The sequence below is a fragment of the Eschrichtius robustus genome, chromosome 12, assembly GCF_028021215.1.
Source record: "Eschrichtius robustus isolate mEscRob2 chromosome 12, mEscRob2.pri, whole genome shotgun sequence".
NCBI classification, from domain to species: Eukaryota; Metazoa; Chordata; class Mammalia; order Artiodactyla; family Eschrichtiidae; genus Eschrichtius; species Eschrichtius robustus.
Window position 1 is genome coordinate 65,451,420 of NC_090835.1, and position 25,612 is coordinate 65,477,031.

The 25,612-nt window shown below is 36.0% G+C and overlaps 1 protein-coding gene across 4 annotated transcripts in view; it reads left to right on the top strand.

Moving 5' to 3' along the window:
* Positions 1-21,849: 21,849 nt before the first annotated feature.
* The window catches only part of HMGCLL1 (3-hydroxy-3-methylglutaryl-CoA lyase like 1), a 140,171-nt gene continuing 136,408 nt past the window's right edge, over positions 21,850-25,612 (top strand). For all 4 annotated transcript variants that reach the window (XM_068558157.1, XM_068558158.1, XM_068558159.1 and 1 more), the window contains exon 1: positions 21,850-21,957. In XM_068558157.1, the coding sequence (XP_068414258.1) occupies positions 21,850-21,957 (108 nt within the window). The remainder of the gene's footprint in view (positions 21,958-25,612) is intronic.

The following is a 25,612-nucleotide window of genomic DNA, read 5'->3' on the forward strand; positions in this document are numbered from 1 at the left end:
ATTCATTAAGAGAAAACACAGTCAGCATTAGCATAATGAGTTGATATACTGAGTACTTACTGTGTAAAGTTAACAATTCTGATAATTGATTTTCAAATGTGATTCCTTGAAGCACATAATACTATTTTTAATGACATAATTTGCTTTACCATTCTTCAGGATGACACTGAATATTTTGATCAACAACTTTTTAAAATGTTGTCCATTAACAATAAAGGACATTGTTATCAATTTTTATTCCCTTCTTTTTCAATGCTACACATGATGATTTCATGTTCTCATGTTGGAAGAGTATTTACTAACATCCTTGTACAAGAATTGAATTACTTAAGGGATGAAATCCATTTCAAAAATAGCCATGACAACTACCTTAACAATTATATACTTCAACTCAGAATTTATTTTTCTGTTAAGTGATACTAATTTTTTTTGAGAATATTTTCCTGTTAAGTGATACTGATTTTTTTTTGAAGAATAGCCTTGACACTTAGGATACATTTTTCATTAATTCTTTCTTTAACACAGTCAACACATTCCTATAAACAAAGGGGTACTTCAATAACACGGTTTGCTCTTCTTTCAATTTGCAAAATCCTATCATTAGAGAGATATTCTAGGCTTCACTTAATGAATGATTAAAAATGTCAGTAAGAATTTTGGGGGCCTTTTCTTCAGAATGAAAACAGATTTCAGAGTTTCTTGTAAATTGAGAGTTCTCTCAACTGCATGTGATAAAGAGAACCCTAAGGTTTTGATCATAAGAAAAGTAAAGAACGCTGAATGCTAGCAAAATCACAAAAATTCTTTAATCTTCTAACTTGAACAGGACAAATACTGAAGTAAGACAATAATTTTATAACAATTACTTCAATGTCAATAGAAAGGACATCCAATGATGCTTGGGGAGCATTACTAGAAAAGGGGCAAGACAGCCAACACCTTCCTTTCATGCTTTGCTTCAACTTCAAATAAACACTGTCTATACCATCAAGCCAACATTCACAAATTTATATTTGTATCACCTCCCCCAAAAACAGTACATTTTTTTTCTCATTAACTGCTAACTTAATAAGGAGAGTCTCTGGAAATTTTTCTACTGCTTCTCAAGTCTTATAAGTATGATTTTTCGCAAGAGAAATATTTCATGGGCAAAGGGAGAGCTTTTTGCATTGTGATTACTTGCAGCCTTGGTCTATGCAGGAATAAAGTGAGACATTTATATCTTTGATAATCCCTGTAATAGTAAATGGAATCAGTACTTTTTTTTTTTTTTTAATTATTGCAGATTTTGTCTAGGCCCTTGAAAATTAGCTTGCAATTTGGCAATAAGAACATATTTCTGGTAGTAGTACATATATCTCATTCATTTGCTACCTTTCAGAAGTGTGGCTGTTGGTGACTGGAAGATATCAGAGATTGTGTACAGATTCCAAGTTCTCTCTCTTTAGTGGTGGTTACTTGACATGACTTAGAATTCTGCCCATAGCAAAGTTCTTTTTTTCACCTTCTTTGAACATGAAAAATAAGTACAGTTAATTAATTCTGAGTCCCCTCAGCTAAAACTGCAGGAAAAACTATAAGAGATTGTACAGATCTTTATTTGTGAGGTATGGCTTTCAGCTAATGTTCTCAATTTAAGTGATTTAAGCACCAACACTGTGGCAGAAAAATAGGTCTGTCATAGTTTTGTAATTTTTGGACAAAATCTGAATAAAGGGCATTTAAGGTATCCAACCAAATTTAGTACAGGACACAGAACAAAATAATTAAATACAGGACATGTTCTGTACATACGGGACACAAGGCAACCCTAATGACGTGGATAACTGATAGGCCCTTCTACAGCAAAGTTGGTTTTTTTCATTTGTTTGTTTGTTTTGCTTTGTTTTGTTTTAGTTTTGGGGTTGTTTTTCATCTTTATTTGAACACATCTAGTGAGAAAGCCTTATATGCCTTATATGCCCTGAATACCTGCAGGTTAGCTGACCATCCTCTTATTGTGGGAAACCTACTCTTCATTACATTGAATCTTGATTGTCACCCACTGATCCAGATTCTAATCTTTGAAGTCACACACAACGCATCTCATCCTCTTATGACAGATTTTCCCAAACATATGTTTTTAGTTATCATGTTCCTTTGTGTGCTTTGTCTTATTAAGGTGAAATATTCAGATATTCAACTCCATTTCCTTGTCTTACTGGACTAGTAAATCTGCAAAAATAGAGAAAATGTGTTTAGTTTAAAATGCCTTATTTTTGTGAATGTGTGCTGGCATGATTTCCATTTCCATTTTCTGTACTTACAAATTGTCCCATTTATAATTTCAGTTAGTATCTTACCTGGAATTAATATTTTAAGCTCTTGGTTTTGAACATAATTTCTTCATTTTGCCATTGTCGTTGGTGTTCCATTCCACCATTCCTCAAAGATAATGGAATAAGTGGAGGGATTTGTTTTTTTGGATTTCCACAGAATCCAGACATGTAATTTTCTGGGCTATGAGCCCTGAGCTCTTACAAACTCTTCCTTTTATGAGTTTTTAATATATCTTGCATTTCAATTCCCTCTTAACAACTTCTGTATTCTTTTCAAACACAGCTTTGAAAATCTGGGATTAATTCTTACATAAGAACTGTTTTGTTATGGAAGAAGCTATGTCTTTACAGATAGAAAGCTGCTGTAAATCATATTTAACCTTTTATTTTAATATGCTTTTAGTACTCTTGTGATGAAAGGGGAAGTCTCATAGAGGCATCATATTTTGAGCTTTATAAAATAAAAGTACATATGATTCCAAGATTTTTTTCAGAATTTCTTTATTAAATTATTATTAAGTTTGTTGACATGGGGTTTGTAATGAAAGCCAAAAATCACAATATTTTTACTTCCTTATGTTAGGTTCCAAGGAATATCTTGCATTATTCATAACATCAAAATGTTGCAACTTGACCTTGAAATAAAACCCAAGTGAAAGGTGGAAAAGCAAATGATACCCACATTGTGTTGCTGATCAAGAATCATTGCGTTTCACACATAAGATTGTACTTTTTATACATCACATGTTATTTTAATATATTTTCCATTTCATTGGTAGTATTTAAATATTTTTCCATGTTGATAAGTTAACAAGTTGCTTTTGTTATGGGCTATGTGGATTTTAGTATTTGTCATTGATTTTCAATATCTACATACTAAATACAGTTGTCACAGCTTTTTTAAATGTAAAATGCTTAACTTGGCAGACAATAGTTTAAAGCAAAATCGAGCTTCTAGTGATGTAAGCTTCATTAACTAATTGTTGATAACAGATTTGAAAGAAAAAAATTTTAAGTATGTATGTAATGTATGTAAAGTATGTATGTATGTAGATACAGAGAACAAATAGGTGGTTAACAGAAGGTGAGTTTGGGGACAAGTGAAACATGTGAGGGAGAATAAGACGTACAAACTTCCAGCTACAAAACAAAAAATGAGTCACAGGGATGAAATGTACAGCATGGGGAATATAGTCAATTATATTGTAATATCGCTGTATGGTGACAGATGGTAATAGACATATCATGGTGATCATTTTGTAATATGTAGAGGTATTGAATCACTCTGTTGTACACCTGGAACTAACAGTGATGTACGTCAGTTTTACCTCGATTTAAAAAAAATTATGTAGACACTGGGAGGAAATGCATCAAAATGCTAATCATGGTTATCTCTAGGGGTTAGGGATTATGGGTGATTGTGACTTTTTACTTTATGCTTTTATGTATTTCTAATTGTCTGCAATGAACATGTATTACTGTAAAATTAGAAAGAAAGCAATAAATGTCATTAACAATGAAAATCAAAATCAAATAAAAAGTAAGTATGTAATTTAAATTTATATGGGAAAATGTACTTGAAAGGATTTTAAAATGCAAATCTATGAGGTTCCCAAACTTTCACTATTTTTTTATTAATAGTTTTGCCAGACATTTTGAGTTATATCAGAATTCCTGACCTCATGGTTTAAACAAATATTGTACATCAGTCCTCAATATATATTCTATTACAGTTACTATTGCTGTGCAACAGACCACCTCGAACCCAGAGCTATAAGCAACAGCCACTTTATTGTGTTTATGGATTCTGTGAATCAGGAATTAGGAAAGGGCACAGAGAGGACAAATATTCTTTGCTCCACAATGTTGGGAGCCTCAGCTGGGAACACTTAGGGATGGCTGAGGCCTTGAACAGCTGTGGCCTGGAGATTTACTTCCAAATGGTTTCTTCCCTCACATTCTGGCATCTGGGTTGGATCTGTTGACTGGAACACCTACCCATGGCCTCTCCACGTGATGGGGAGTCCTTAGAGCATGGGGGCTGGGTTCTGAAAGGGTGTGTTCTCCAAAGAGCATGTGATTGAAGAGAATCAGGCGAAAACTGTGTAACCTTTTCTGACCTAGTCTAAGAAGTGACAGCACATCACTTCCTCAGGGTTCTATGGGTTAGAAAAGAGTCAATGCAGGTTGGTCCTGAGTCAAGGAGGGGGGCGTAGACACCACCTCTCAGGGTTGGGGTGTCAAAGAACTTGTGGACATATTTTAAAACCATCACAATGTTATAAGTAATATGCAATCATACACCAGAACATTCAGTTTTTAATTTTGAAATATCTAATAGCATCTTTGTTATGAACAAACCCTAAGATGGCACCCAATTATCCCACTTCCTGGGATCATACCTTTGTGTAATCCCCTCTCTGCGAGTGTGAGCAGAATCTGAGGCTGGCTTCTAACTGACAGAGCGAGGTGATGGAACACCATTGCTGCGGTTGTATTACACCATCTGAGGGGCTGTCTTGGCAGACTGGAGCAGATGCCTCTGTGGGTTCAATGAAGCCCGCAGCCCTGTTGGAGAAGCCCACTGGGCGAGGAACTATGGGTGGTCTCCGGGACCTGAGGGCAGCCTGCAACCTCCAGCCAGCAAACGTCAGGACTTGTAATCATATAGCCACAGAGAAATGGGTTCTACCAACAACCCAAACAAACTTGAAAGTGGATTCTTCTCCGACAAGCCCCTAGTTGAGAATTCAGCCCACTTACTGTGATTACAGCCTTGTGAGACCCTGAGGAGAAGACCCAGTCAAGCTGTGCCCAGACTCCTGACGTACCAAGCTATGAGGTGATAAACATGTGTTGTTTTAAGCTGCTTAGTTTCTGGTAATTTGTTACAGTGACAGAAAACTGATACAGTCATACTGCAAGTTCCCACCTGTGCTGTGGTTTTAATCATATAGAAAGACCATATGATTTTATTGTCCAAATTGAGACCATTTTGAATTTGAAAAGTGCACTAAAAATAATTAAAATTAGATTTGTTTATTGACCAATATATTGGTCACCAATAAAATAGCTTTTCAAAAATTCTTTTCAATTTTCTTAAAAAAATAAAAATATACTCCCATATACTTTAAACAGATTTCATTGTAGTAATTTCCTGACCATTTAAAAAAATCTAAGCACTACATTTATTCATGAACTTAATCCATTTGTTAATCACATCTTCCTCTAATAGCATATCATTGATATTTTCCAAAATGTGTGTATGTGTATGTTTTTTCAATACAGACTTAACATCAAAATTTTCCATGACATTTCTATATTCTTTTCCAAAGTTATATATTTTGTTTAATAAAATAGAAATTTTATCACTTTAGTGGACTCTTCTCAATGAGTCATAATATTTTTTTAATAGAGAAAATATTTTTATAGTTTCTGCCTGGCAAGCACAGAATAAGATCTTCCAAAGAGAAGGTATTCCTAATTTGTATGTTTTATTCAAATTTTAAAACATTTTAACCCAACTAATTATAAAGTAATGTCTTTTTAATTGCATTTAAAATACTTTCATTCTGACAAAAAATTTTGCAAGATAAAACTCATCAAGCAAGTTATCTCTATGAATGTTTGTTATTCTATTCAAATTCAATATCTTTCAAAATAAATATCAATATCCTATTCAATATCTATTTAGTTGAATGTTTTCCAATTACATGTTGGGAAAGTATAAACCTTCTCATTTAATTTAATCCCCACACAGAGTATAAATTTATGCAAGAAAACATAAGAATTTTATCAGAAGATTCTTCCCCAAATTCAAGATATCACAAAACTCGGTTATTCAATTTTGGATTTAAATTTTATACATCATTTAAATTTCACCATTTAGCTTAAAGTAGTAAAGATAAATATTAAAGAATTCTCTTTGTGAGCTTTATTTTCTATAGTTGCAGTTTACTAAAATTTTCAAAAGTTGAAGTCTTGGGCACTCTATTAATTGAACATATGTATTAAAGGTTTCCAACTCTTTTTGAACAAAATGCTAACACAACTTAGAGGAAACTTTTACAAAAATATTCTATACATATTAAAGATTGAGACTGGTTTAAAGAGTTGTACACAAAAGCTCTAATTTTCAAAAATCAGATCAAAGATTATCAGTGAAGAAGAAATGTTACATCGTTAAGCTGCAGTGTTTTGTTTTGTTTTTAACATCATTGCAAAAAATTGTGGTCCAATGGTATATTTCCTAATATGTGTAAAATTTGACATCTATATCTTCAATTGTGATTAGTAGAATATTTCCCCAGTTTGACCACATTCATGAATTATTTGTGCTTTTCAGCCAATTCCAAGTACATTTTTTCTCCATAGGTTCTTTAGAAAGAACATTGCTCTTACTATACTGTTGTGCTCCACCAAAATTTTAATTTTTATTATCACAGCAAGAAAAAAATGTATCTTCAACGTTGAACTTTTAACTGAACATACAATAGCATTCACAGTAAAGGCAGATCTTTTACCTTGGTAGAATAAATTTCGACAGCTTTGATTCCATGAGTCAGATGGAAAACAAAATCAAACTTTGGTTGTAATTAGTTGAGCTGATTTTCTATTTGAAATCTCTGAAGACAAAGTAATAATGTAAGGCATGTCTTACAAGTTCTCTTCCTCATGGAGTGAACATATTAACAGTCCTCTCTTTACCATCCACGTGCACAAACACACACACACACACACACCAAAAAGTCTAAGAATGTAAATAGGCAGGACTAATTTTGAATAGTAATTTATCTAAATGAAAAAATATGCTTTATAGATTGATATATATTCCACTTCTACACTTGCATGTGTTTAGATGTTGTCTTTGGGCATTGTCTTCTTAAAATGCTGATGCTTGTATTGTCAATTTATGTCTTCTGATTTTCATGTGGTCAGTACAATTCTCATGGTAAGATGGTAAATAGTGAAACACATTTTGTTCAAATTACAAGTGCATTGTCAACTTGCTTGAGAAATGGAAATTCAGCACTTACTACTTTAAATGCACATTTCTATTTTCTCATGCAATTGCTATCTAAAGACTTTGTTTCAAAATAAAAAGTATTAGTATAAATAAAAAAAACTATAAATGTAAAAAACTATAGATTTGCATTGTACAATGCAGTTTTTAAAACTCCCACAATATATAGAGTGTTCGCTACTCTTTATACCCCATAGCAGAGCTGCCCAGCCTCCATTCCCTTACATAATTCATGTGTGCTTATCCTATAATTTTCATTGTTTCCCGCTGACCAAGATGATTAGTACCCTGACAGCTTCAGGCATCTCACAAGACAAAGAAGGGGTTATGGGGCAACTGACTAGCTGCCAAGGACAAGGGACCAATAGAGACAGATGGACAGATTTCTTCTCTCACCATCATCATCTGAGAGCAGAGGGCATCAGCTGTCCATAGCTGCTTCTCACGAAGCACGTTTTTATTTTATCAGCTGGCATGCCACATGCTGTCCTTGGAAGGGAGATAGTAGTTATCTGTTGCAACTGGAAAAGATCAAGTAAAGAAAGAGGTTTGCAGCCGGTCATCTTACAGATTTTTTAAGCTTTTTTATTTTTTTTTTTAAAGATTTATTGAGTGATTGATTGATTGCTATGTTGGGTCTTCGTTTCTGTGCTAGGGCTTTCTCTAGTTGGGGCAAGTGGGGGCCACTCTTCATCGCGGTGCCCGGGCCTCTCACTATCGCGGCCTCTCTTGTTGCGGAGAACAGGCTCCAGACGCACAGGCTCAGTCATCTTACAGATTTAACCACATGTTAAAGTGAGAGCTCCATTCTCGGAACAAATGTCTCAGGCACTGCAAGACGAGATTATGGCAGGCGCTGGAAGGACACAGAAGAGGTTGACTTAACTTATTCTGGCTTATTTTAATACTATTGTTAAATGAAAGTTTTTGTTAAACATGAGAAATTCAGGAAATTCTAAATAGTAAAGGACACCAGGACAAGGATAACCCAGGACTGAACCAAGCAAACTGGGAAACTTGGTGTCACTGACACAGATGGTGTGAAGGGCATGGAGCATCCAGATATTTGAGCTAATGAGAGGGGAAGAAGGAAATTAAGTGAAATGTCTAAGGAATAATTTAGAATCGTTGGAGTCAAAAGCATTTTTTCGGTTATTCATTCATTTCTTCATAAAATGGAGTTCTAACCCTCCACTGCCAAGAATTTCACAGATTGAGAGACCAAGTACATATTTCCTACTGTGTCAGTATAAGATAGATTTTCTAGTTTAATTCGTCTACTTACTACAATGATGAATAATATTATATGAATATTATATGTGGTGATAATTCCCCCACTTTAGAAGGTCAGTATACATAAGTGATACCAGCAAAATTTTGGTGCCAAACTACTTGGGTTTATAAACCAGCTAAACGTTTCCTAGCTGTTTGATTTTGATCAAGCTCTTTAATCTCTCTGTGGGTCCAATTTTTCATTCCAAAATAGGGATATTAAATGTACCTACCTAAAAGGGCTTGTTATGAGGATTAAATGTTAGCCCATGAAGAACTGTTAAGATAGTGCATGGCACAGAGAAGTAAATCAATAAATGTAAGTATAGGTCATTATTTTTATTTCAACCAACTTTCCTAGAAACTTGAAAGGAGATAATATATACCATTTATTTAACATTATATAAATTAATTGTGCTTGATTAAATGTAAAACTTTGGTTATTACACTATATTCCTCTTAACAAATTATAGTCAGCCTGAAACAAATTAAAAGAAGGTTTTAGATCAAGAGAGAAATCACATTTTATGAAGACACCTTCAAAGGCTAAACCTTTATAAATTATGCTGTATGATAGCTTTTCTTTTGTGTGAAAATAGCACCTCTGCCACACACAGTTAATATGGAGAGGTGGAAAAAGAAATTTAATTTTTGCTGGCTATTATTCATAGTACAAATACTATAAATAAATAAGATAAAATGATATTTGAATGCTAAGGGACAGGATAAATGCTATGAAGTAATTTTAATTATTTTCTTCTAAACTAATTATAATAAACATAAACAGACCCTCACTATTTGAATGATGTTTTAAAGTAATAAAACATGTAAGCTGTTCTATGATATTCATGGGTCTCATACTCATGACCATGGTTTTGCCAGGATCTGATCCCAGGACTCTAACTCCTTGACCTGAGCTTTAACTCTCTGTCTGGGAAATCTCATGTCTGATAGAATTTCACAAGCTCAGTTAACATGACTAGGCGAATAAGAGAACCTATTTATCTGGAGAGATTTTGAATTTGCAGGAAGTCTATTTTCCAACGTTTAAATGTTGGACATCATGGAAAAGAATTTAAACCCAAAATGATCCATGTTTTTGATGGATTTCATTCTTGCTTGTATGATTTCAAAAAGCAGCTGTAGCCTGACAATTAAAAATACAGGCTCCGAAGTCACACTGCTTGAGTTTGAATCCCAGCTGGCTTACTCACTAGCCACATGATGCTAAGTGACTTAGTAACTTCTCTGAGCTCAAGGCGTCTCATCTGTAACATGGGAATCACAGAACCTTTCCTGTGAATTAGATAATGTGCAGTTAAAGACTTAGAATAGTTACTGGCACATGGTAAGGTTTTGTTATCATCATCCTCATCATTTCAACCCGTGGTTCTCAACCAGTGGTGACTTTTACTTCCCGGGGGACATTTGGCAGAGTCTGGAGGCAATTTTGGTTTTCACAACTTGGTGGAGACTACTGGCATCTAGCGTGTAGAGGTCAGGGATTCTGCTAAAATTCCTACAAGACACAGGACAGACCCCATAACCAAGACTCATCAGGCCCCAATTATCAATAGGGCTGAGGTTGAGAAACACCAATTTAAGTTATTCTGTTGTTGAAGGTGAAGTTTAAAGGCCAACAAACCTTTTCAAAATGTTGCAAATAATGTTGATTAATCATAACATTAACTCTCTATCTTCTAAGCTTCTGTTAAGCAAACTATGAATTACCAAGCATCAGAAATCTCCATGAATATATAATCCTGGGGTAGGAAAAAGTTTCTGAGGAAATAATAAAGTAAATAAGGTAGCAAATGAGTTCCTACAACACAGACTAAGAAGGTGAAAGAGACGACATTGGAGGAAAACATGTTGGGAAGAGGAAAATCTCGGAGGGCTCCTGTTCAGTCACCCCCCACCCCCAAGGTTTCTGGTGTGGGTTTATAACATTTTAGTTAATTTTGAACTTTAAATGAATGAGTGAAAAGTTATCCAAATATCACATATGAGTTTTTGAAAGTTGCTAAATTAATATTTCATTACACAATAACTGTAGATTATTGCCTTGAAAGCCATATGATTCATATTGATGCATTTGCATTTGTGAATTTAGTGGAGATTTGAGGCTAGAAAAATGCAGAGAATTGAATAATGCCAGTTATTAAAGCACTCGTGACTTTCTGCCCTTATAATTTTTAATAAAAATGTAGTTGGAATGATGGCATTTTAGTAAGAAAGGGTCTCCATTATCTAATTAATTGTGAATTCTACAGAGATTTGGACTCTCAAGAGAACTCTGGGAAACTGTTGGCAAGGCAACTACTTTTTCTATGATGGAAAAATTTCCTTAAGTGGTAGAGTGAAACTTAATTATTTCAGGGAAAGCAAACAAACACATGATATGTGAGGAAATATACTAATAAGTGGGCCAGGTCACAGAAGGAAAATAATGGAAAGAAAAAAAAAGTGAGCAGGAACTCAAAAATCATAATTCCCATCAGATACATGTACGTTTTGATAAAGTTATAGCCACAATAAGTCCATGGCTTGAATGGCTCATAAAAAGAGAAATCCCACCACCACCCATGGTTAGCAAGATGAAGTAGCCCTCTGCAAATTTTCTTAGAAGACCTCGGGCTGAGGCTTAAAACCTCTAATAAGACAGAGCAGGCATGGCTGCTGAAGTTATTAAGAGAATTCTTTAACCTTATATCGTTCCCATGGACAGTACTTTTAATGTTGTCAGACCTGAAAAGGTCCATGGGTTTCAAGGAAGAGATTGGTTCTTCCCTATGCGGTAGAAATCTAGAATGCAGTCAGAAGACCGAGTTCAAGTTCTAGCTCTAAAGAACCTCCCTTAGAAACATTTTAACCTCTTCCGAGAGCAAGGGTTTCCGTGTCTGAAAGACATTCTGAGGAACACGATTGTGTGTGAACAATGTCTTTTTACTATTTATTCTTGAAAAACATGAGATGAAAGAGAAAGAGCAAAGGCTTTGACAGGCACAAAGTTGAGTCCATTTCTTATACTTCTTCTTATACTTTAGTGTAGTTGTTCAAGGTCTCTGAGCCTCGGTTTCTTCACCTGTTAAATGGGAATGATAATTCATGCACTGAGTTAAAATACCCAGCAAAGTGCTTCAAAGGTCTGTTCACTTAATAATTATGATCTTTCTGCTCCTGCCCATGGAGAACAAGAAAGACACAAACAGGGATGATTTTTAAAAATCTACAGCTGTATATTAAAGTCTGACTTGCAAGATAAATACTTTAAAGTTAGCTCTTTAGCACTTCTGGTGGATTTATGTGTTTATATTCATCTGTGGCAAAATAAGAAATGATCGTTTTACTTACAATATACATAGTGGAATAATCACGGACAAAAAATTAAATCTGGTAATTTTATGAAGATTTTTATTTGAAAGTTATTTACACATCTTGATAGTTTTTGTGGTAATGCAGCCTCTTATCAATTGATATTAATGTATCTCTCCCCTCCTCCCTTTCCCTCCTCCATGATGGGCTCTGTCTGCCCAACCCCCTCACATGTGTCCCTTCCTGATGTCTTCTCTTATTTTCCTAACTGAACTTGGAGTCTAGTCTCTTTCCTTCCATGGTTCTCAACTTATATTATCACTTGGCACTTATCAACATGATGCTCTGCTGTAGATATTTGAGTGACATCATATTTCACTATTAAATTAGAAGGTTTTTTTTGTTAAAGACTGCCTTCTTCATCATTACCTTCCACACAGTATTATAATGCCCTATATTTATTATGCAATTAATTATTCAATAAACATTTGATGAACATGCAAATTCTGCTGTAAATGTTTTCTTATCTAGATTTTACAACTGTAGAATTTAATTTCTTACATTTCTCTGATGAAGATATATCTGCTACATCTAATATTTATAATTAGTTTTTTCAGATGTTGCCACTAGAATGTGAGGTCTTTAAAGTCAAGAAGGCATATCTTATATATCTGTTCATATTTATTTTCCCATTAGCTATTGAGTATCAAATTTAAAAAAAACTCAAAAATTTCTTCAGTGAATTAAACTAATGTTCTATAGAAATCATTAAATTTGGGTTTAACAGATTCCCTCTAATTGCAGCAACATCATATATCCCTTCTTAACAGTGGACTGATTGATTTGATTTGTAAAGAGGAAAAAGATAGAAAGCTAAGATTTATTGAGCACATACTATGTGCAAAGCAAAATACCAAGTGCTTTGTACTTGTAATCAATTGTTTTGTCCTCATAATGACTTGTTTTTCATTCAATAGTAATTGATACAGATTCAAAGGATGATACTGTCCATGGGTAAGAATTAATATAAATTACCTGTTAAGGTCACATTTACTATAACTCATCAGAATTTACCACTGACTGATAAAACAATTTTTCAAATAGGGTCTGAATTTGTAGGTAGTGTAATAAAAAGATGCTTTTGTATCTATTGGCAAAAATTAGGTGCAATGCAGCCATCTAATGAACTAATAATAGTTAATAAGCTGTCAACATCTATATCTTTTTTTTTTTTTTCAGAAATTCACGTTTTTTAAATTTTATTTATTTATTTATTTATGACTGTGTTTAGTCTTCGTTTCTGTGCGAGGGCTTTCTCTAGTTGCGGCAAGAAGGGGCCACTCTTCATAGCGGTGCACAGGCCTCTCACCATCGTGGCCTCTCTTGTTGCGGAGCACAGGCTCCAGACGCGCAGGCTCAGTAATTGTGGCTCACGGGCCCAGTTGCTCCGTGGCATGTGGGATCTTCCCAGACCAGGGATCGAACCCATGTCCCCTGCATTGGCAGGCAGATTCTCAACCACTGCGCCACCAGGGAAGCCCAACATCTATATCTTTTATTGCACAATATACTTGGCAAAGCTAGTGCTTTTGGATCCTTTTGAATCAGTGAAAGAATAAATAGACTCCTACATCTGGAGAAATGTGGTTTGCAGCTTTGTTCTGATTTCTGTATCCAATGCCAGGTATCCATCACCTGGGGTGGGGTGCTATTTTCGTAAAATAGATTTCATTACTTATTCTCGAAAGAATGTGTTATTTCAGAATGATGCTATTGTTAATGGAACTTTGATTTTAGTGAGCAAACGCCAAGAATGTTTTTAAGCACTCTGTTATCCTTCCTTCAATTTAGACCAGCCAGACATAACACTTGTGAGAAGTTATCTAAATTTTTCAGCAATAAAACTGAGATTATGAAAGCTTTGCTTCCCCTTAGGTATCATCCAGTATCGGTAACCAAGTTGTTTTCATTCTTTCCTTTTTATTGTTTAAGGCTGGAGCACATTACTCTCGTGATTCTTGCCAAAGTTCTATGGCATCATTGTTTGAGACTTACCATATGTGTCTTTGATTCCTGCCTGGTAGGTACCTTGGCTACATGCCGGTTTGCATTTATTGCTATCACAATTTTGATTTTTTTCACTTGCTTCTGATTCTATCCATCTTGTTCTCTTAGAGACCCTTAAATACCCATCTTTGAGACCAAAGGGACTCACATGATAACCTATTCTAAGTGGACCCTTCTTTCCCAAGGACTTGCCACCGTTTTTGAGAACCTTTGCTTAGGATATAAGCAATGCACCACTCTATAATTTATTGCTGTCATTTTAAATGGAAAAGAGATAAGGAGAAGGATGGGAGAATGTGGTTTTTGTCTAGTTTTGTCTCTTGTGAGTTAGTCAAGATGTCAGAACTATATTGTAAGATCCTCAGGCCCTCTGAGATAAATTGAATGTTCTCACTTCAGTTCAGCATCTCTTGGTTCCTACCCTTACTTTCCTAAAGGGTATAGGAATTCCAGAATGTATTCAAAAGTATGTGCAAACACTAATCACAGAAAAATTTTCAAGTTACAATTCTGATAAATATGGAGAACTAAGCTGATGTGAGATATACCTCTCCCTCCCCTCAAAAACTGATATCATGGTTATACTCAGGGGCTTAATACTTCCAAGAATCTCACAAGAGGACACAGGTTCTGTTAGCCAGAGGCTGGGGCTTTAATCACATGGGAAGGTCCTTCTAAACCAATTGTCGTCTGAGGGTAGGGAGCCAAGATCATGAACCACTGGGTCTCCCAAGGTGGTTCCATGTATGGGAGATGGAAAAAGTTCACCTAAGTCTGTGAGTGAGAAATTAAATCCCTGTAAGAAAACTGAAGCCAAGTTACACTGTGAATGGTTTTAAGTTTATTTATTTATTTTTTGGCCGTGCCGAGCAGCTTGCGGGATCTTACTTCCCCGATCAGGGATGGAACCTGGGCCCTTGGCAGTGAAAGCATGGGGTCCTAACTACTGGACCACAAGGGAATTTCCCGGTTGTAAGTTTTAGATTCATAATATCCTATGGTACCCCAAGCTAAGATATTAGCAAAAAAAAAAATCCTAGAACTGTCAAACCAAACTCATTAGAAATTCTGGTCAAGCAAACATGAAACCATTCTTTAGGGGTATTGCAATAATCCGTACGAGATTCCCATAGAAATCCTCCCACATAACAAAAGAAAAAACAACAAAAAACCATCACCAAAGATAAACTTACACAAGCAAATCTCCAACCAAGGAAATACTGTATACTTAAAACAAAACTTTGTAAAAAATATAAATAGAAATTGACAGAAATACAACTGTAGTGGAGATTTCCACAGTCATGCTATTTTTGGAACATTAATTAGATAATTATTTATACAAATATTCACAAGATCACAGTCTAGCCACAAATCTTCCCTTTCAAAAATAAGTAAAAGGCTATACTTTAAAAGATTATTGAAAATATTATATATATATATATATATATATATATATGAATATTGCATAGCCATTAGCATCCTAGTTTTAAAGAATTTAAATCAATGTTAAATGAAAAAGGCAGAATAAAAAGCAAAGATAGGGAATATTAATTTATTTTTTTCTCTAAAAGAAAATATATTAAAGTATTTCTAGCATTAGAATGATGGGTGATTTATCTTTATGCATCGTCTGTATTTCCCAAAGTGTCTATAATAAAGAACAAGATTAGAATGATTCGAGAGCATGGAAGAGGCTAAAACTTGGGAAATTACACATAATTTGATATTTCTGGAGTGAAGGATGAGTTTAGAAAATGAGCAGGAGTTAAGACTGGAAAGATAACTAAGAGTCTCATCAAGAAAAAACGTATCATTTTAAGAAACAATTTCTCTGCAAAATCTCTAAGGATTTTAATCTTAGAAGTATTGACCAGATATGTATTTTCAAATATTTCTCAGGCTATACAGGTTAGATTTGTGAATGCAAAATAAAACAGAAAACCAGGTTACAGTAGTAATAATAGCTAACATTCATTGGGTGTCTATTATGTGCCAGAGACTCTGTGTTCAGTACTTTACATATTCTAGCCCGTTTCATCTTTGTAACAGCTCTGTCAGGTAGGAACTTTTATCATTGCCCTCTTACACATAAGAAACAGTGGCTAGTAAATCTTGGAGATTAATCCTTTGTCAGTTGTTTCATTTGCAAATATTTTCTCCCATTCTGAGGGTTGTCTTTTGGTCTTGTTTACGGTTTCCTTTGCTGTGCAAAAGCTTTTAAGTTTCATTAGGTCCCATTTGTTTATTTGTGTTTTTATTTCCATTTCTCTAGGAGTTGGGTCAAAAAGGATCTTGCTGTGATTTATGTCATAGAGTGTTCTGCCTATGTTTTCCTCTAAGAGTTTGATAGTGTCTGGCCTTACATTTAGGTCTTTAATCCGTTTCGAGTTTATTTTTGTGTATGGTGTTAGGGAGTGTTCTAATTTCATACTTTTACATGTACCTGTCCAGTTTTCCCAGCACCACTTATTGAAGAGGCTGTCTTTTCTCCACTGTATATGCTTGCCTCCTTTATCAAAGATAAGGTGACCATATGTGCGTGGGTTTATCTCTGGGCTTTCTATTCTGTTCCATTGATCTATGTTTCTGTTTTTGTGCCAGTACCAAACTGTCTTGATTACTGTAGCTTTGTAATATAGTCTGAAGTCAGGGAGTCTGATTCCTCCAGCTCCATTTTTTGTTCTCAAGATTTACAAGCAGCTCATGCAGCTCAGTAACAAAAAAACAAACAACCCAATCCAAAAATGGGCAGAAGACCTAAATAGACATTTCTCCAAAGAAGATATACAGATCGCCAACAGACACATGAAAGAATGCTCAACATCATTAATCATTAGAGAAATGCAAATCAAAACTACAATGAGATATCATCTCACACCGGTCAGAATGGCCATCATCAAAAAATCTAGAAACAATAAATGCTGGAGAGGGTGTGGAGGAAAGGGAACACTCTTGCACTGTTGGTGGGAATGTAAATTGATACAGCCACTATGGAGAACAGTATGGAGGTTCCTTAAAAAACTACAAATAGAACTACCATATGACCCAGCAATCCCACTACTGGGCATATACCCTGAGAAAACCATAGTTCCAAAAGAGTCATGTACCAAAATGTTCATTGCAGCTCTATTTACAATAGCCAGGACATGGAAGCAACCTAAGTGTCCATCATCGGATGAATGGATAAAGAAGATGTGGCACATATATACAATGGAATATTACTCAGCCATAAAAAGAAATGAAATGGAGGTATTTGTAATGAGGTGGATGGAGTTAGAGTCTGTCATACAGAGTGAAGTAAGTCAGAAAGAGAAAAACAAATACAGTATGCTAACACATATATATGGAATCTAAGGAAAATAAAAAAGGTCATGAAGAACCTAGTGGCAAGATGGGAATAAAGACACAGACCTACTAGAGAATGGACTTGAGGATATGGGGAGGTGGAGGGGTAAGATGTGACAGGGTGAGGGAGTGGCATGGACATATATACACTACCAAATGTAAAATAGATAGCTAATGGGAAGCAGCCGCATAGCACAGGGAGATCAGCTCGGTGCTTTGTGATCACCTAGAGGGGTGGGATAGGGAGGGTGGGAGGGAGGGAGGGATACGCAAGAGGGAAGAGATATGGGAACATATGTATATGTTTAACTGATTCACTTTTTTATAAAGCAGAAACTAACACACCATTGTAAAGCAATTATACTCCAATAAAGATGTTAAAAAAAAAAAAAGAAAGAAACAGTGGCTAAAGAACTTGCGAAGGTCACTCATTTGCCAACGGGTGGAGCCAGACTCCCATCACGGAGAATCTAAAACCAGCACTTAAGCTCCACCACTGCACTATGGTGATGCCTTCCAAGAGAAGGGGCACAGAGACAAGTCAGTAGGAGAACAGAAAGTGACAGTGGATTGGTGGGTCCAAGATGTTAACTAACTTCCCTGGTTGACAGATGAGATTTGTGATAGGAGGTTAAAGAGCGAAGGGAGTCAAGAGTAATTCAGGAGAGGCAGGTAAACTTGAATGATTTTCCATGTAACATGCCATTTGCAGCAACATGGATGGACCTGGAGATGATCATACTAAGTGAAGTAAGCAGACAGAGAAAGACAAACACCATATGATATCACTTACATGAGGAATCTAAAATATGACACAAATGAACTTATTTACAAAACAGAAACAGACTCACAGACATAGAAAACAAATTTATGGTTACCAAAGGGGAAAGGAGGAGGGGATAAATTAGGAGTTTGGAATTAGCAGATTCAAACTACTATATATAAAATAGATAAACAACAAGGTTTTACTGTAGAGCACAGGGAACTATATGCAGTATCTTGCGATAAACCATAATGGAAAAGAATATGAAAAGATATATATATATTCTTATATTACATAGAGCTTCTTAGATTTGCACTAACAGGGGTACCTATTGAGAATTTTCATTTTAATCATAAAAACAGAAAATATGTACACTAATATTATTCAAATTTATAAGTTGAAGCTTTTTGAATTTATAAATTTTAAGCATTTATGATTAGATTTAACATCAAACTACAGGCCAGCAAAAGTGCATCTACTTTCACTCCCTTTTATATGAGATTAAACATTCTTAAGATAGTCTTTATTTGGTCCTTATTATTGCTAAAGGTTTTGGTATTTACAGGAATCATAATTTCAATTTTTGATATTATAGGATTTCCACATGAAATGCATGAAAATAAAACTGTATTCAATATTTTTATGTTTATAAGGTTTCTCTGTAAAAAAAATAAACCTGTATTACTATGGTGAGCTAATTGAGATATGAAATTTTCTTTTTTTATTTATTTTATTTTATTTTATTTTTTTGTCTGCGTCAGGTCTTTGTTGTGGCATGCGGGCTCTTCATTGCATCATGCGGGCTCCTCTCTACTTGCAGCGCTTGGACTTCTCTCTAGTTGTGGCGTGCAGGTTCCAGAGCACGTGCGCTCTGTAGTTTGCGGCACGTGGTCTCTCTAGTTGAGGTGCGCAGGCTCAGTAGTTGTGGTGCATGGGCTTAGTTGCCCTACGGCATGTGGAAATCTTAGTTCCCCAACCAGGGATCAAACCCTCATCCCCTGTGTTGGAAGGATTCTTTACCACTGGACCACCAGAGAAGTCCCTAACTGAGATATGAAATTTTCTAAACTTCCCCATTTAGAAAACTATTAAGCAGTAAAGTTTATATCTGTGTGTTCTTTTTCTTAGCAGCAGAGAATCATACAATATCTGGCTTATCTTAGAGGTTATATTCTCCAAAAGTTTAGATTTCAATATTAATTGTCTGATGACAAATAATTAAACAACTGACTCCATGATAAAATTACCCTGCTAAATTACTGTTGTTCAAATTGGGACCTTTCAAATTCTTTCAAATATCATGTTCCCTGTTATAGAATTACAAAAAGGAGAGAAGAGTGGTAATAGGCATTGATGCAACCTCTAAGCTTCATTTCAACTGTGTTGGAAGAATAACAGTTGAGCTCTACCGAAAACAACTTATCATAGAGATTTAGGCCTGTGAATATATACCTCTAAAATAGGTATGTTCAGATAAATAATAATTGGAATTTTTGGTGCATTAGAGAGTTTTAAAGGCTTCCAAGAGTTGCATGACCTCACTTTGGCAGCTCAGATCATGTTCTCCAAGTTAACTCTCCTTGATCAAAGCGATGAGAGGTATAAGATCACTTCATCCTCTTTGCCTTTCCAGTCCTGTTCCACTAAGGATCCAAAAGATCCCTCTCCCATTGTTTGCCTTTTTCTGTCCTTAACTGCTTTACTTCTATTACCAGTGGGAGTCTCACCACCATCACAAGTATGAATGAAGGTTTGCTTATTCTGGGTGTTAATTTCCTTATGTGTGTTTATACTATGATGTACAAAGTAATCTGTGAATCCTTTTATGTGTAATTAGGAGCTGACTGAGTAGGTATCAGCCAGCTCCTAATTTATATTTGCTGCAGCAACCAGTGGGGCTGACTGGTACCCCTGGCCATGCCACTTGGCAGCACAAGGCTATTCTTGATGTCTGTTCAATTGCAGGTGCTGAACTCAGCTGAAGAATTTTAGAGTGGGTAGATGTAGGTGTGCTTGTGAAAGAGGGGGATGCAGGGAGGTGGTCTGTTCCAGGACCATCTTCCCAACACCTCCCCACTCAAGACTAGTGCTCTTCTAATGATGTAAGAATATGTTTACACTTTTCAGTTTGAATGACTTTAGCTGCTTCAATAATTTTGTGCCCTGCATGCCTTTAAACAACTCAACTCCATTTCAGTGCTTAACCTGTACTACCCATTTACTGACAACTGACTGACTTACCGAGTTATCTGTGACATCTCCCCTAATTTACCACCTTCTATCTTTTCTTCTTTATTAGACTGTTGTATATAAGTATTCTAACCTTGCAAACTGCCTCAGAGTATTTATTTATTTTTTGTTCATATATTGTAAAAAAAAAATTGAAGTATAGTTGATTTACAATGTTGTGTTAGTTTCAGGTGTACAGCAAAATGATTCAGATTTTTTTTAACTCTCCAAGAAATTTATTTTAGCATATGCCATACATTGATATAATTGATATAATAACGTCATATAAAGAGAAACCATTGCAGAAGTAACTAAGGTGGGGCCCTAACAAGGAAATAAAGGAAAGGTCATAAAGAAATTCTTCCATATGAAGACTTTGGATCTGCATCATTTTTTCAAAATATAAAACCTTAATATTAGAAGCAAAGAGAAAAACAGCAAAGAAAACAAAACAGAAGCTTGGCATATGTAGTATAAATGTATGGGCTAAGTTATAACATATATGTGTTATATGTTTTATATATATATATACATATATATATATATATATATATATATATATATATATATATATATATATATATATATATATATATATATTCTTTTCCCTTACAGGTTATTACAAAATACTGAGCACATTTCCTGTCTCATATTTAAAAATCGAGCTTTTAAAAAATAGAGCTAATTTTTGAGCAAATGGGACACTGTTGAGACAGTTGGTGAAATTTGCATGGGGTATGTAGATTGGATGGTAGTGCTGTGTCAAGGTTGATTTTCTGATTTGAAGGGTTGTTTGGGTGGGCCTTAAGCCAATATGACTGATGTATTTATTTTTAAATTTTTATTTTATATTGGAGTACAGTTTATTAGCAATGTTGTGTTAGTTTCAGGTGTACAGAAAAGTGATTCAGTTGTACGAATCCATGCATCTATTCTTTTTCAAGTTCTTTTCCCATTTAGGTTATTACAGAATATTGAGCAGAGTTCCCTGTGCTATACAGTAGGTCCTTGTTGGTTATCTATTTTAAATCTGTGTGTATATGTCAAGTTTATTGTCATGAAGATAAACTCAGGTGAGTTCAAGGCCGGATGCATCTACAGTGGACTGGGAATGAGCAAACTGCCAGACAAGAAAACGCAGACCCTCTTCCTTTGATGGAGACCTAACCCTTTCTTCCCTGTGGATTCTGAACCAGGGGAGAAGCCGGTGAATGGGGCGTGTGCAGATGCGATCAGCCCTACGTGCTGGGTGCAGTGCGGCAGGCGCGCCATGCTGGGAGTATCTCCTCCGCGCTTCGGCTCCGGGTGGCCCGCGTGCGCGCAGGTGTCTCCTGCGCGCCCTGCTCTGGGCGCTCTCGGCTTGGCGCCGCCGCAGTGCACAGAGCGGGGCCGGACTCAGCGCGCGCGGGAGGCGGAAGGCGCGCTCGGGGGCCGGCGCGGGACCGCAGCGCGCGCCCGGCCCGCATCCCTCTCCTCCCCGCTCTCTCCCATCGCCTACAGCCGCCCCGGACCCGGCCATGGGGAACGTGCCATCCGCGGTGAAGCACTGCCTCAGCTACCAACAACTTCTCCGGGAGCATCTCTGGATCGGGGATTCAGTGGCAGGGGCGTTCGAGCCCGCGCAGGTACCACCTCGCGGCCCAAGGTGTCCCCACCCTCTCCCGTCATCCCCCAGGCCTCCTCTCCCCTTCTTGTGTAGCCTCTCACCCCGGGCCCTTCCTGCGACAGTTCTGTAATGTCAAACCTCACCCCTTAAAAGGTTTCCCATCATCTCTCTGGGGTGAATTGCAGACCCGCCCCTGCAGCTCAGACCCACTAAAATCCCTATCTTGGCCACGTGCAGGTCGCCTAAAGGAAACTGTTCCTTCTCTGTGTTTCCCTTGGAAGGGATGAGTCATAATATATATAGAGCGCTCCTCCGAGGATAGCGCCCTTCTTTTCAGTTCTCTCCTGATTATTGTGTGACAAAGACAACGAATTTGTCAGAATATGAGGCGGAAAAAGGAACAAAGCCAACACAGAAAACACGGTGGGATGAAATCATCCGTCATATCATTAATTATCCCTAATGTATTTATGCTTCAACACACTTGAACATGCTGGGGAAAAATGGTAAATAACAGCGATTTCAGTCCAAAATGTATTCCCATATGATCCTGAAAGCCCATTTTAAGACAATTATTAGGCAAGTGAGTAGTATCCACATACTTGTGATTTAATGCACTCTCAACCGGAAACGGCAAATAAAAAAAAAAAAATCTATATAAAAAATCTATATAAAGAAATTGACTTTTCCCTTAAAAGAGCTTAAAATTTAAAGTTTCACAAAGGAATAACAGTGATAATTGTTAAGTGAATGTGAAAACGTGGGAAAAGGGAGGGAGACTCAGGGTTTAGCTATTATTTTTTCGAATTTTGGTGGATATAAAAATGTTTATTCCTGATTCACCTATGTACAAAATAATAACTTGTATTTAGTATAATATTTTAGTGGGTAAGCATAATTTAAGTTTGTGTTTTTAAATCAACTATTCTAATATTAGGCATCCATTTTTCTATAGTTTTATAGTTAGTGTATTTTCAGTTCAATATATCAATCCGTGGCATTGTAATTTTAGTTCTACAGATTGGAGTTCAGCGTTTGTGGATTCTCTAAAAGATACTTTGCTCCTCATTACTTAAAAGATGGCCCTGGTCATCTGACTCAAAGACTGTTGCTGACAATCAAGAAAGGGAAAGTAATTCTTTATCTTCCTGTATGTTCTCTTGTCTTCTATTTAATTTTCCTGCCTTCTAATTTGATCTTTGTATTATAAAGATAATATAACCTTCATATTCACTCTGTTACAGAATCAGGAATCCTTACCTTCCAGTCTCTAAGTCTGAGACTTTATATGACTTTTGTTGCTGGGTTAATATTATTTTTCTCTCCTGCGACCCCCATATTCTGATTTTGTGGGCTTTGGGGAACATGACAGAGGCTAGACTGCTAGGTGAGGATGTCTACTTTGCCTTGTAGGGATGTGGAAACAGGGTAATTGAAAATGACTAGGATGAAAAAAAGAAAGAAAGAAAGAAAATGACTAGGATGACTGATCTAGGAATGTGGGGAATAGGGTTTTTGGACATTCATCAGCCTAATAAAGACTTTTCGTTCCTTTTTGGAGAAATAGCAATACCTTCTCCAAATATTGCCGTTTTAACCCTGGACTGCTTTAGTGAGAATCTCCTATTTATTCCTCAGGCACAGCTTAAATATCACTTCTTTTGACCAACCCTTTCCTCCTTCCAGAGTTGCTAGCCTTTTTCTGTGCTCTCATGGCATTTTATGCATAGTTCTGTTTTAGTTCCAGTGTTGTGGAATGGTAATGTTTTAGGTCATGTCCTGTTGAATTCACAGCAGCATTGACACGTGACACTTCACTATGAAATTTACCTTCTTCTTTGGCTTGTGTTTAACAACATTGTTGCTGCTTTAAGCCCTACCTCTCTGGTTCCTCAGGCTAGAGCCAGACTGGCTCAGGGGTAAATCTTCAGATTCCTCATGACTTTTTATCCACACTCACAGTTCCTGTTACTATTAGTATACCTGTGTCTTCCAGATTCATATTTCCATCTCTCTCTTAAGCTCCAGTCCTGATGTTCACCTGCTCACCTGACATCATCACTTGGGTATCTCAAAAGTAATTCAAACCCAACATTAGCAAAATCGGATTCACATTCTTCCCCTTCCAACCCCAGACATTCTCTAGAATTTCCTATCACAGGGTATGCCATTGCAATTCATTCAGCCCTGGAAGCACAAACCAAGGGCTTCTTTCCTTCTTTCCCCCATATCCAAAGTATCACTAAGCCCTGCAATTTTACCTCGAATTTCTCACAGATCCATCTGTTTTTCCAGCTCTACTGCTGCTATCAATTTTAAAGTGGCATTCTCTCTCCAATGAACTACTAGACTCTTGCGATCCTTCAACCCATTGTTTCTACAGCTAGTTGGGAGATGTTCTCTGTTTCACACAGAATCATGCTATTCTCCTTTTCACAACCTTCTGTGAATTCTCATTGCTTTTAGGAATGAATAGCAAGCAAAATCTTTAATGTGTTTTTGGAAGCCTCAGGTGATCGATCTCTTCATTGCATCTCTCTGCAGCATCATCTTAAGCTATGTTCCCTTATCCTTGCCACTGTGTCCTTCTTTGAGTTTTCCAATCATCTTTCCTCTGGAAACATGATCTTTACCTGTTTTCCTCTCTGCTAGGATGATTCTTTTCAAATAACTAACCTTGAGATCTCAACTCAAATGTTGCTTCCTCATGAAATCTTTCCCAGACTCTCAAGGCAAGCATTTCTTGTTATTTTACTTTGCACTGTTCATTACAAATAATATGATTTTACATTTATTGTTGTGATCATTTTATGTTTAATTCTCTACCGGACTCTAAGTATCATAAAAGTAAGGAAAAATTCCACCACAAAATCCTCAGCAATGAACAAAATGTCTGATTAGTTTTTAATGGCCAATGAATACTTGTTGAATGAACAAATGAATGGATGTTTTCCCTTCTAGGGCATAAGCATCTCAGATTTATGGGGAATGTGAAATCCTTCATAGCACTTTTCAGGCTCCAAAACAATGATTGGCACATTGTAGTACAATGCTAACTATTTGTTATGTGAATGCCAAAGTGATGAGAATTAAGACAGGTGTCAATAAAGTTTGGTCTTAATGCTGTTAGATGGGTATTATAACTATTTGTGTTTTACCTTTTTTTATTGAACTATAGTTGATTTATAATGTTGTGTTAGTTTCCGGTGTACAGCAAAGCGATTCAGTTATACATACACATATGTATATGTATCTATTCTTTTTCAGACTCTTTTCCAATTTAAGTTATTAAAAGATATTGAATATAGTTCCTTGTGCTATACAGTAAGACCTTGTTGTTTATCTATTTTATATATAGTAGATTGTATTTGCTAATCCCAAGCTCCTAATTTATCCCTCACCCTGCTTTCCCCTTTGGTAACTGTAAGATTATTTTCTATGCCTATGAGTCTATTTCTGTTTTATAAATAAGTTCATTTGTATCTTTTTTTTTTTTTTTTTTTAGATTCCACATATAAGTGATAGCATGTGATATTTGTCTTTTTCTGACTTACTTCACTTAGTATGATAATCTCCAGGTCCATGCATGTTGCTGCAAATGGCATTATTTCATTCTTTTTAATGGTGGAGTAATATTCCATTGTATATATGTACCACATCTTCTTTATCCATTC